General features: G+C 41.4%; 1 protein-coding gene across 6 annotated transcripts in view; it reads right to left on the bottom strand.

Annotated features, from left to right (window-relative positions):
- Positions 1–434: 434 nt before the first annotated feature.
- The window catches only part of ldb1b (LIM-domain binding 1b), a 34,392-nt gene continuing 21,698 nt past the window's right edge, over positions 435–13,128 (bottom strand). For 5 of the 6 annotated variants that reach the window (XM_028601359.1, XM_028601373.1, XM_028601367.1 and 2 more), the window contains 10 exons: positions 10,375–10,477; positions 5,946–5,990; positions 5,561–5,636; positions 5,373–5,475; positions 5,040–5,212; positions 4,389–4,511; positions 4,190–4,273; positions 2,870–2,993; positions 2,629–2,774; positions 435–1,269 (listed from right to left, as the gene is read on the bottom strand). In XM_028601359.1, coding sequence (XP_028457160.1) covers positions 1,039–1,269; positions 2,629–2,774; positions 2,870–2,993; positions 4,190–4,273; positions 4,389–4,511; positions 5,040–5,212; positions 5,373–5,475; positions 5,561–5,636; positions 5,946–5,990; positions 10,375–10,477 — 1,208 coding nt within the window. In that variant the 3' untranslated portion in view covers positions 435–1,038. Of the gene's footprint in view, positions 1,270–2,628; positions 2,775–2,869; positions 2,994–4,189; positions 4,274–4,388; positions 4,512–5,039; positions 5,213–5,372; positions 5,476–5,560; positions 5,637–5,945; positions 5,991–10,374; positions 10,478–12,950 lie in introns of all 6 variants that reach the window. The other variant, XM_028601380.1, reaches the window with a different exon arrangement.

A 13,128-nucleotide genomic window follows, 5' to 3' on the forward strand; every position in this document is an offset into this window, starting at 1 on the left:
GACAAAACAAAAACATCCACACTAAATTATTTCTCTTTTATAAACATAAAAGATAAAAACAATATATTTTAGAGGGGGGGGGGGAAAAAGTCCTGTGTTGCTCCTTGGTCTGTAGCTTTTCAGTATTGGTAGAAAATAAAAAAGTAACAATTGAAATGAAGGCGTTTTAATACAAATTAAAAAACATTCTAGGGAAATATATACTGTATAAAAACTCTTAAAATGTGTAATTGTGTGTATATGCATGTGTATGTGTGTTTTGTAAATGTTCTCCGTTTGAAAGACTGCATCCATTGTAGTCTAATCAGAGATTGCTCTGGCACTAGGGGACTCAAAATCCTCCAATAATTATGTGTGTGTGTGTTGTTTCCCTAGTGCCACATTTCAGCTCTCCTACCAGTGTGTGAATTTCAATGGTTTTATAGTCTGATTCTAAATTCTGGTCTGACTGCTTCAGCAAAGCCACAAATAAGCTCAGTCGGCCTCTTTTCTCTCCTCATTACACACACCACACACACCCACACACACCCACACACACACACCATTACGATTGACTTGACGTCAACAGCGCAGACCAGAATTGAGAGCCATGTTTAGAGGACGGGTGGACAAGTGGTCCCTAAGCAACTCGCCACCATCTCAAAGCCCCGCTGACACCATCCCCTCCATCCCACCCCTGCCTACATGTGAAGGTCTGTATGGACAGTTTAGTGTGCACAGTTCTCCCCTGGTTTAAATCCCTGCGCCTCCATTGTCGAATCTACCCAGTCGCTGTTCAAACAGAAAATTAGCGAGAAATTTTGAGTGTGAGATGACAAAACGGGAGACAGAGGTAGGACCCGGTGCCTAAATCTGAGGAAGTCATAGCAATGGCTCAGTGACATTGTCTGAGATGTGTGTGATGAATCTGAGCTCTACAGGGATGTCTGGGTTGTTGATCAGGCGATGGGCTGTAGCACTCGTGGCTGTCGGGGTGCGGGGGGGGGGTCTGAGGAGTGGCAGAGAGGGGTTTGTGTTGAGGCTGCGGGGCTCTGGGCTCTACTGCGATGCCTGTGAGGTGGGGTTGTCGCTCTTGCTCTCCTGGCTGGAGGGTGCCTTGTTGTTCCAGGGCGAGTTGGAGCCCAGCGCCGGAGAGTTGTTGAAGCTGTCCTCGTCGTCAATGCCATTGGCCGCGTCGAACTGCGTGTTCTCCAGCCTTGTGATCAGACGCTCGTCTTCGTCACCAAACTCCCCTCCCATCAGCGTGGGCTCTCCCACCACCATCACATCCTGCAGAAACGCAAAATAGAAGCGGAGCAATCAATATAATGTTTCAGTGGAGGGTGTAACAGCAGTCCTGTCATAGAGAGTAAGCTGATCCCTTCTTGTGTAGTAAGTATACATTTATCCTTTGCCTATACAGCCATTTTCTCAAGTCCATCCCCACCATGAAGTCTGTTGGTGTAGCCGTGTTGCAGTGTTTCTGCTGTTGCAAATTCACTTGGCTTACACCAAACATAGCATTTAATATCACAGCCAACATGCTTAATTTGGTCTCATTAGACCATGTAACTTTCTTCTACTTAATTTCATTATCTCCCACATGCCTTCTGTCAAAAACTAGCCCAGATGTCATGAGTTTTTTTAACAAGCACTGTATTCGATGTCGCTTAAAATGTCCTGTAGTCTTTTCCTCATTAATAACTTTAGTTAAGTTTGTCAAAACCTTTGTTTATAATGTGCTTTTGTCTTTATGATGTAGTTTTTGCAGGAAATTGACCAGACAGCGGTTAGATCTGATGATACAGGTGTATTTTCCCCTAAAATCACACCTTCCTCTCCATTCAACCGGTCTCACTTTTTTTTTTTTTTTAATTGGCTGATGATTCATTTATAACGACTGTGTGTCATATGTTAATATTTGTGTATGTATGTATGTATGTATGTAGGTTTGTTTTCACTTGAAACAAAAGAAATGAGGGAATACTTGTTATAGGCACGGGCGTTGGCTTTGTGACATGTGAACGTCCCTTAAAAAGGTCCCATGGCATGAAAATTTCACTTTATGAGGTTTTTTAACATTAATATGAGTTCCCCCAGCCTGTCTATGGTCCCCCAGTGGCTAGAAATGGCGATAGGTGTAAACTGAGCCCTGGGTATCCTGCTCTGCCTTTGAGAAAAGGAAAGCTCAGATGAGCCGTTTTGGAATCTGCTTGTTATGAGGTCATAAGGAGCAAGGTTACCTCCCCTTTCTCTGCTTTGCCTGCCCAGAGAATTTGGCCAACCCATGAGAGAGAGACATCATGGTTTTCAAACGAGAAAAGTGGCAGTTGGTCAAGGCCACACCCCCACCCTCCACCTTGCCCCCCCTCTCTCCTCCTCAATAGCTACAGACACAGAAATGGCACATCCTAAGGAAAGCTCATTGTGGGACTGGCTCTAGTGGCTTTAGTTCTGCACCAAAGCTGAATTTCAGGAAAGAGACTTCAGATACAGTATTAGGAGACCACTAAGGTCTATAGAAAAGCATCCAAAGAGCACCATGTCATGGGACCTTTAATGAATCAATGCGACAGTTTATCCATAAACATGTTTCAGTTGGAGGTGTAATAGCAGAGTGCTGACACTAGACAGCAGTGATGTACTCACTGGAACTTGGCTGGTCAGAGGGAAGCCACTGCCAGGGCTCTTCTTTTTGTTGTTGTTGTTGTTATTAGTTCCTCCTCCACTGATGGTGCTGCCACCCGACATCTTACGCTTCCGCCGTTTGTTTGGCGGCTGTCTTGATGGCTCAGCTACAGAGAAGGGATGAAGCAAGAGAGTTACAGATACATTTACTGTGGGTTTATGTGGTTGTGTGTGGCTTTATCAGTGCATGGTGTTTACCTACCTGGTGGTGCCACCATCCTCTGCCATTTCTGGAAGAGGCAGGTCTTGAGGCAGTCTCTGGGGCTGAGGCTGTATGTCTTGTGTCTGGACATCAGCTCCTGCATGGGCTCCAGAATCACACACAGCTGGAGCAGGGAACAAAGAAATGCAACAGGTTAGAGATTACACAGTGTTTTAAGATGTTTTAGGATCCAATTGATCAAGCATTAGCATTATCAGCTCGTGTTCAAGATTAAATTACTTCATCTTTGGGCTTGAAAATTCTCATATTGGAAAATCTGATCATAAAATACTGGAAGCAAAAAAATAAATATGACTTAAGTGAGACCAATTTCAACAATGCCATGCACCACTTTTACATTTGCAGGCATGAGGTTGTGACTATCACAGCGTCTGTAAACAAGAACACTAGTCCTGCAGTTCCTATCTAACCTTCTGTGTATGTTGGTAAAACACAAGATCCACCCAATCATTAAAACATTGCTATAAAGTGCCACCACTGGTCAAAAACGATCTACACGTGGCCGGTTAGCTCAGTTGGTAGAGCAGGCGCACATATGTAGAGGTTTATTCCTTGACGGCCTGTGGCGGTTTCCTGCATGTCTTCCCCCCTCTCTCTCCCCTTTCAAATCTCAGCTTTCCTATCCATTAAAAAGGCAGAAATGCCCAAAAATAATCTTGAAATAAAAAAAGAAAAAAAAGAAGATCTACACAGTATCTTTAGTGCCTCAACAAAAGAAGCCCAATATTTGGATGTACTGGAGCATCATTAGGGCTGCACAATGAGGAAAATACATAGTTTATTTATGTTATGAAAAAACATTGTTGAATATCGCAATAACGATATTACTTGTGATAAATAAAGATAGTAAAGTGTACTCTTTTCTGCTGCTTTAAATATTCTGCTAAAATAAAGCAAATTGCATGTTGAATAAAAAAACATCACGGTAACGGTTATAAAAAAAAATAAAAATAGAAAAAAACATTTTGTGCAGCCATAAGCATCATAAAGATGATCCATGGCAACACTGATAAAGCAGACCAACTTGAAACCTGTTTTAGAGGGAACATATTGCTATTCTCAACAGTTACATTTGTGTTGTGAAATTAACATTTCATAAGCTTTTAGGGGCAGCTATAATTTGGAAGCCTGTAAGTTTCAAAGTTTTTGTTTTCTTACAAAGCTCCTGTTACATTGTGACTGGACCATAAGCAAGACACAATGAAGAGAAAAACATTCAAGACCAGCATCATATAAAAAAAAAAAAAAAAAAAAAAAAAAAAAAAAAGGTAAAATGTAAAATGTGTGTGCATCACTTACTCGGAGGTAGTTAAGGGTGGAGTTCGAGAGGCCACATCTTGTTATGTTTTTGGACAGCTGGTCCAGCATCTGTGGGTCTTGGGCCTGAGGAATCAACAGGGGACAGATTACAAAGCTGACACACACACACACACACACACCATTATATACGTCAGTAAACTATATGTGGCCATTCCCACTCCCCTCTGTATCCACTCACATGCATTGCCAGTATACTGCGGGGGATAAGTTCACGGTGTTGTCTGATGCTGAAATGCCACGTCTTTATCCTCATCATGTCGTCAAACATGAACTCCAGGTACAAGCGGCCTTCTACACACACCTACAGCAGTTCAGAGGACACAGGTTAGTACACAGTAATCTATGCAGAGACGGGTAAAAGCTGCACCGGTGCCCACAGATGTAAAGCAAACATTACATTTTTAACACTAGGGTTGTGTGTTGGGGTGATCACATCATCACTTGAGAAAACTAAACTCCAAACTATTAAGTTGCTTGCAGCCACCTTGCAAGGAGGCTTAGACTTAGGCTTTACTCCACAATGACCCTTCAAGGGAGGTATGCATCCATATGGTAAGGAGCTTAAGTTAACAACCATTCAGACTAAACAAAAAAAAAAAACTTTAACACCTTTTTTCAAACGTTTGCATTGTTTTTGTATAAGTGTGTGCATTGCTTAGGAGTCACAAGCTTGAAAGTTTCTATTTCATATAAAAATGTACCAGTCATTTGTATTCAGTAATATCTGTGTAATACAAAGTTGTTTTCTAAGCCGTATTAATGACAGAAATAGCCATACATTTATTTAAACAAGGGGTGGACAATAATAGCAAGAGATGCATACACACACCTGTGTGAACATGGGCTTTCCATTCTGAGTGACCATGGTGCACTGATCACAGTCAAGGGAGACAAAGTTATTGTGGAAGGACTCCTTGGGATGTTTCAGCACATAGTAGAGCTCAGTGGCACCGCCCTCAAATATACTCCGGAAGTACCTTGGAATCAACGTCCGACCAATTGCTTCAGAGGAGGAGAGAAAACACAAGGGGCGTGAGACAGGAGGAAATTGGCAAGTTCTAGTATGCGATCCATTTCTGACTGCAGGACTTTGGGTTAAAGGGACGGTACATGACAAACACGAAACAGAGAGGCAGTATGTTCCAGCGACTTTGTTTCTTACTGTAACGTTTGGGTCCATCCTCCAGACAGAAGGTAATGGTCAACATGGCATCATCTTCAAAGAACTCTGTAGTAAATGCATCCCACCACAGGTTATCACACTCCTACAGGGTGCGGAGGAGAAAATTAATCAGTTACCAACTCAATGATTGGATTGTTTTTAAGTGTTGCATGTGTGTGCCTACGAACCTCTGTCCAGTTCTGTAGCCGTTTGTTGAGTTCAAATATTCTGTAGTCTGCCTGGTTGCCATATGGTGTGTGCCTCCTGGTCCATCATAGAAAAACAGGAGGAGAACAGAAAAGCAGGACAGGGGTAGAGAACATTTAGCTTGTGGGATTAGTACGATTTAGTTTGTTCACTTTTATCTTTAATGATCGCAGCAATGTTAAAGCTCTTGAGGCCTCCATACTCTTAGGGCTGTTACACCACCTAGTTTAGCCTCGTCACAGACTAAATACAAAATCTATTTTAAAAGTGAGATAAGAGCACAACTTCCCACAAACTAATCTTTACTTGTGTTATTATTGCCCTTTTCACACCAGCTGGAGATATGGGGAAACAATGCAGTCTTACCCTATCCCGGGCTCCAGGTATGTGGGAGGATACATTGGGGTGGGACTGGAGAAACAAGAGACAGAGAGATTATTACATTTAGCTATAGTGCTAATATGCTCTGCTCCAGGAGCTTGTCTTTCTTTACGACTCTGGGACCCAAGCCAAACATGGCAAGAATTGGATGATACAAGGAGACAGTAAAAAACAATACTTCTCAGATACACACACACAAATACATCCACCAACTGTAGCAGACTTGCTTACTGCAAGACAAGCTTTTGACGCACAGCACACAATCCTACAGAGGTATATCCTGTAACCTTATAAAGCAACACAAGTCAAGACAAATCAATTTTAGCAATAAACATTAGCATAGCTGGTCCACAATTTGCTCTAGTCATTGTAACTAAACAGGCATTTGCCTGGATAGTGGGTGGCTAAAATTACACTACACTTAATAGGGGGTGTGACGAGACACTCCGGTCACGAGAACGAGATTTAAACACTTTTAAAGAAAACTTAAAATAATGAAATATGACTGGAAAAATAGTCTTTTATTCAACCGAAAGTCCCAAAATAAAAAATGAGCACTGTAAAAGGTTTTGCCACAAACACAAATGGCTTCTCTCCTGTATAACTAACCTCTTCAGACTTAATAACTGCAGCGTCCCTCTCTCCTCCCAAACCCCTGCCTACAAGCTGGTAATCAAAAAATTATTTCTTAGGCCGGCGTGAGCGTGTCAGCTGCGTGGCGTGTCCGTTTATATTTTGGCTCCCATGTTAACAGGTTAAAGCTTACATACTGCCTGCGTGACACGCATATCTCAGGCGCGGCTCGAGCCGCGTCGAAAACGCGTGCATGCTAGAAATACAACCAACGCCTATTTTTCACGTGACACACAATCGTGTTGGAAGCGTTTCCAGGCAAAATAGAACACAAAAAGATGTTTATATGTCATTTTGACACAAATACATTTAATAAAAGACATTTTGATGTTTGCAAGTCTCTAGGTTTTGACATAAATGCAGATATATAAATGTAATTTAAAAAAACTAATAAATAATTATCGATTTTCAAATATTGCACCTGTCAATACAGAACGAAATATTCTGTAGCCTATTTTGCTGTTAATACTGCCAACGTCATCTTCGCTGTAATCAAATCAGTATACATTTATGTTTAACATGAAGTATACTGCTTGAGTGCAGTAAATCAATGGGAAACATACAGTACAGGCCAAAAGTTTGGACACACCTTCTCATTCAATGCGTTTTATTTATTTTCATGACTATTTACATTGTAGATTCTCACTGAAGGCATCACAACTATGAATGAACAACTATGAATGAAAACATGTCATATTTTAATTATTTAAAGTACCACCCTTTGCTTTTTTTTAACAAAAAAGTGTGAAATAACTGAAAACATGTCTTATATTTTAGATTCTTTAAAGTAGCCACCCTAAGTACATAATTCCATATGTGTTCATTCATAGTTGTGATGCTTTCAGTGAGAATCTACAATGTAAATAGTCATGAAAATAAATAAAACGCATTGAATGAGAAGGTGTGTCCAAACTTTTGGCCTGTACTGTACATACAGACAACCAGCGCCGCGTCAGACACATTTCTGGTGTGCAAAGACATAGAAAACGCCACGCAACTGACACGCCACACATCCAGTGTGTAGCCGGCCTTACACTGCACTGTGACTTTTATTCTTGTTTTATTTTCATGGCCGTTTTTAATTGCTCTTTAGTGTTTTATACAAAGCACTTTAAATTGCCTTGTTCCTGAATGGTGCTATATAAATAAAGGTGCCCGTCTGTCTCAGAAGTGTAACATTAACTGCACGGCGATCTTGCCATTATATCGCAGCAAACGCTGTCTGCGTGAAGTTTTAAAAACTATAACCACACTTGTGTCCGCTTTACCAGCATTGCCGTGTTTCACTGTGACTTGAACAAACGTAACCTTCGCTCAGTCTCCACCACTTGCACCTCCCGCGCGTGTGTCGGAGCTGAACCCCGCTCTCTGTGCAATATGCAGAGAGGACAGAAGCTCGCGCTTACGCACTCTCAGGTACCGAAATTTGGCACAAATTGATTTAGAGTCAATTGGTCCTAGATAGTACCGACGTAATTCAGCACTTGCGTACGGATATCGTTTTAATAATCATGAGATCTTGTGGGACGAGATCTCGTCACACCTCTAACACTTGGACATACGGGCAATTGGATCAATCTTTCAACAAATGACAGGAGGTTGACAGGCGCCCTCTTTTGCTAAAATATCACCATTAAACCCAAGAGTGTTAACCCCTTTGTAAAACATGAACAAATACATACAGAGAATGAATGCCATATAACTTTCTTTTATTATCTAGTTTAACAGTCTGTCATAAGGGAAAATAACATAAATAAACTACTTTAAAGTAGACTTTATTCGGGGCTAAATTACGTGGCATCGGAGCTGTTCATAGACTGGTATACTCACCGATACCAGCATATAAGGCAGTACTGGAGGCATTTCCGATACTAGTATCGGAACAATTTTAGTTATACCAGCATGTGCTGTATACTCTTTGCTTCACTAAAATGAAATTTAGCACATGATCCTGGAAAGTGACGTTACGCTGTCAAAGTGGAGTACGAGTGTCCAGTCGGTGCACCTGACTGGACAAACAACACTACATGGGCTGTACTTTGATTTTACCTCAGATTTCTAACCAGTAAAACACTGCAGCTGTCCTGGAAACATCCAATTACAACCAAATCTATCCACTGCAACTAAGTTTCTTGAGAAATGTACAGCTTCTGAAAATGAACGTACATCTAAAAATGTCTTGAGTGCTTGTTCAGAAAGTCTGAATCTGCTGAATGAATACAACCAGTCACTGCAACTCAAATTCACAATGCAGCGCTGCTTGTTGTAGCCATCACCGTATGTACTTTCTACAGTTTGCTGATTGGCCAGTAGGGGTGGTACGGTTCATGAAAAAACTTCTGGACCGTTCGGTCCGCTTGTCTCGGTTCGGAGAGTGTGTGTGCCGCACGGTTCGACGCAGGCGCAACGTAGCCTCGTGCCCGCCAGGTGCCCGTATGTGACCTCAGAGAGCTGTGTTTCTCTTTCGCGTGAAAGAAAAGGTGTGGACAAGTTACCAACAAAACGTACAGCGAAAGACCGTGCAAAACATTTCAGACCGTCCTGCCAACCTGTATACATTTTAACATCAACGTACGCTGTAACGTTTTTTTCACTCTAAAGTCAGTAAAGCGGCTGCAGTTTCAATCCTGTCGGCTCCATGCAGCGGGCGGGGCTGCTCAGTTCCCCCCACGACTGACTGACTGACTGACTGACTGACTGACTCTCACACACACACACACACACACACACACACACACACACACACACACACACACACACACACACACACACACACACACACACACACACACACACACACACACACACACACACACACACACACACACACACACACACGGTGGATGCAGGAAAAAACGGAGATGAGACGTAAACAGGAGGACCTGACAGCTACGCTCATTATTGTAAGTGCAATGATAAGTTAAAGTTCAATAAGTGCTTTGTCAAACCGTATGACTGTGTCCCAGCCCAGGCCAGGATAGGAAATGAACTAACAATGTAAACTTTTATGTTTAACGTATTCTGACTTATTCAAAAAAGACGGAGCTTTAAGAGTTCCTCTCTTTTTCTTTTAAAGGATACAATTTTTGTAAGAGCTACACTGAAGTTGGCAGTTTGATAAATGCAAGTTATTTCAATTGATATTCTGTAATATTTCAATCTCCATGTGCTAAAAAGGCACATAAGCTCCTGTAGATGGCAATACACATTCTCCTTTTTTTGCCAAATAAATGAAAAGCTTGTTGAAATCATCAATGTCTTCCCTCTTGCTGTATCAAAATCTCACCTAGCTTTCCTCAGAGATGGTCCCAATAAAGTGCTTAAAGTCAAGTCAAATTCAGTTTGTGCATGATTACATGATATAACAATATAATTATTTAATACTGTATCCTACATTGTGGATAATTAAGCTATATATTATATGCTGAAGTATATTTCTGGAGTGTTAAAAGATTAAAAGAAAAAATAAGAAGCGTACAGAACCGAAAACCGTGACCCTAAAACCGTGATACGAACCGAACCGTGGGTTTTGTGAACCGTACCACCCGTATCGGCCAGACTACCAGCTGCCAAGCTAAAATCGATTACCAGTGGATGTTTTCCTGACTAACATTGTTGAGGAAATGAAAGTCATGATATTGAGGCTGGATTTACAAGGCTACGTAAACATTGTATGCAATAATACAAGCACCTGTCGAAGATTCTTCAAGGCTGTAACTGTGAGCTCCTCAGCCAGAGCAGACACATAAAACAACACAGGAAACACAGACACTCAACTCACCCCACGTCTCTGTCCAGCATGGTGCCGGGGTGGAAAGGGGGAAAAGTGCTACCGTTGGGGGGCTCCTTGGGGGAGTACAGCTTGAATGACTTGGAGGAACAGCCTGAAAGAGAGGTGAGAAACATAAATGTTTTGTTTCATTTTAACTTTTTTTTTTTTTTTTTTAAATGGCAATAAAACAGATAATGGCAAATAAAACTCCCGAGGGTGTGACAACTAAATTAGATAAAACAATGAATGTGTCAAACCTGGTATTACATGCTGTATTTATAAATCCACCAATTTAAAGATTGACACTGTAAACCTTTCAACACACCAGTATGTTGTTGGCCCAGCTGTAAATAAGGGCCTAAATTATAAGCCGAAAAAGAAAAAGGACATAAATGAGAGAACAGAAGGTGGTGGTACCTGAAGTTGCTACACCCTTGGGAATTACAGTGGTACTTCTAATGATAGTTATTCACTTTTGGAGTGACACTTACAAAAGAACCACTGTATCGTGTGAGGGTGAATGCACATGCAGCCTGAACAGGCCAGTATGGCCCAGTTTCAGTTGGTTGCACTCATTTACAGGTCATCCCCAATACACCAATCTTGTTGTTTCATAGCGACACAAAACAACAACATGATGAGAGAACCTCTTGTAAACAATGCACTCCTGCTACACTTCTACAGAAACTGCTGCTCTCCTCATAAATAACTATATAATACTAAACACAAACAGACCAATATTGACCCCCACACCCCCAGTTCTACTCTAATTGCCCAGCTATCCTATAAAAGGACATCCACGCTAGGTCACAACCTCTTTGGTCACCATGGTGAAGCCCCGCCTCATTAATGTCTCTGTATCTTGTCTCTGCATATTAAGTGTATCCCTGACTGTGTGTGTGTGTGTGTGTGTGTGTGTGTGTGTGTGTGTGTGTGTGTGTGTGTGTGTGTGTGTGTGTGTGTACATGGTTTGTTTTCGCAAGATATATCTAGAGCCACAGACAGGAAGAAATACGCTTTAATTGTACTAATAGGATGTTTTCAAGCAGGGGAAACTGATTTTAAAAGCACAGTGATGTCAAATATGTACTTCTAGTATCAGTAAGACAATTAAAAGTAAAACGACCTCTCCTATGTGAGATGAGGTTTAAAAAATAAAAATAAAAAGGAGGACTTTGTTTTCTGTATTTTGGTTGATGACTTTACATACAGACTGTAGTGAGATGGACAAACCGCACAGCACAACACAGACCTTAGGGGGCCACACTGACACAGGTTGGTGTTCCTAAATCATATTGTATGGTATCCATTCAAAACCAGACTTCTCTTATGGAGAGAAGTTACATCTCTACTGGTTTCTATTCTACTATGTTCCTACTGTATGCAAAACAGTAGCTACATATCTACCATAGTTCTTATAGACAGATATTCAAAACAACATTTGTCCCTTCTACATGGGAGAAAAGGGCCATACATCCCTCATCCACTTTGAAACCCTACCTTCACTTTGTGTAAAAACAAGTTGTTTACTGTGTGAGCAAGCACTGCTATGCTATGGGCGGGATGCACCAACAGAGGAAAAGAAATGGGTTTGATAAATAAATAAATAATCAATGGTTGTGTATCCATTAGTTGTTGAGAGCTCCATTAGCTCCTCTCCTCTCCTGTTAGCGGTTAATGACAGGCAGTCACAATCACATCAGCTGGAATCCACTTCCTCCACTGGGAATCATGTTCCTATTTCCCTTACAAGTAAGTAGACGCAGTACACCATATACATATTATAGATGCACAGATTATCTTCCTGGCTTGAAGTGATGGTCAGTGGCCTCAGAAGAACAAACATATCCACTGTTGAGTAACATGAATATTAAAAACACTGTTTAACAATACATTTTACTTGAAAAACACAAAAATCCATTCAGCATCATGAGTCTCCTCTAAATAAAAGTAACCTGTAGTGGTTTGGGACTCCTGCCACTCCAGACTGCCTCCATGATTGCTTAGAGGGACAAGCATAGAAGTAGCCTATCCAACGATAGCCGTTATATTGAACCATTAATCTAGCTCCGTTAGCAAACTTTTTGCGGAATCTGACGTTTTTTTATTAAGCCGTACTTCAAGTGCCCTTTTCAAATAGGCTTAACGTGGAGTTGTCTGCTTACAAAAGGCAATTAGAAGCAGCAAGCGCCTAATGCTAACACGTAACCGTTAATGTAGCTGTAATTCTCCCTTTTTCTTATTAACCAGCACTCATTTTAACAAGTCATGCGCAGCCATGTAAATATATACTAAACACGACCAATAACCATGACATCTTCAACCACCAAAACGTTGACTGTAACAACTCAGCCGTGTTATAGGCCTGCACGGCTAGCTAACGTTAGCAAGCCAGAAAACAGTTAGTAACCAGTTGGCTGGTATTAGCCGTCTTGCTAACGCCTTAGCGTTAAATTCCTTTTTAACGAGAAATCACCGAAATAAGACGATACATTACAACCACGGCAGCTCGTAAACCACATCCAATCGCTACATCAGCTAGACATTGCAGTCTAAGTGTGTGTTTGCGTAAAGCGACCCTTTACCTGCAAAGAAGTCCAATCAGAAAATTGATGTTTACAGATCCGTGATGATAGACCGTGTGTACGCTCCGTGCGTAAAAACGGATAGGCCCGCTGGACGGCGGTTGGCTGGACGCAACGTACCAACACAATACGTCCCTCTGAGTAGGATCAATGAAAAAAAAAACTCCTCAAACCGTAA

Source organism: Perca flavescens, chromosome 2 (assembly GCF_004354835.1).
Source record: "Perca flavescens isolate YP-PL-M2 chromosome 2, PFLA_1.0, whole genome shotgun sequence".
NCBI classification, from domain to species: Eukaryota; Metazoa; Chordata; class Actinopteri; order Perciformes; family Percidae; genus Perca; species Perca flavescens.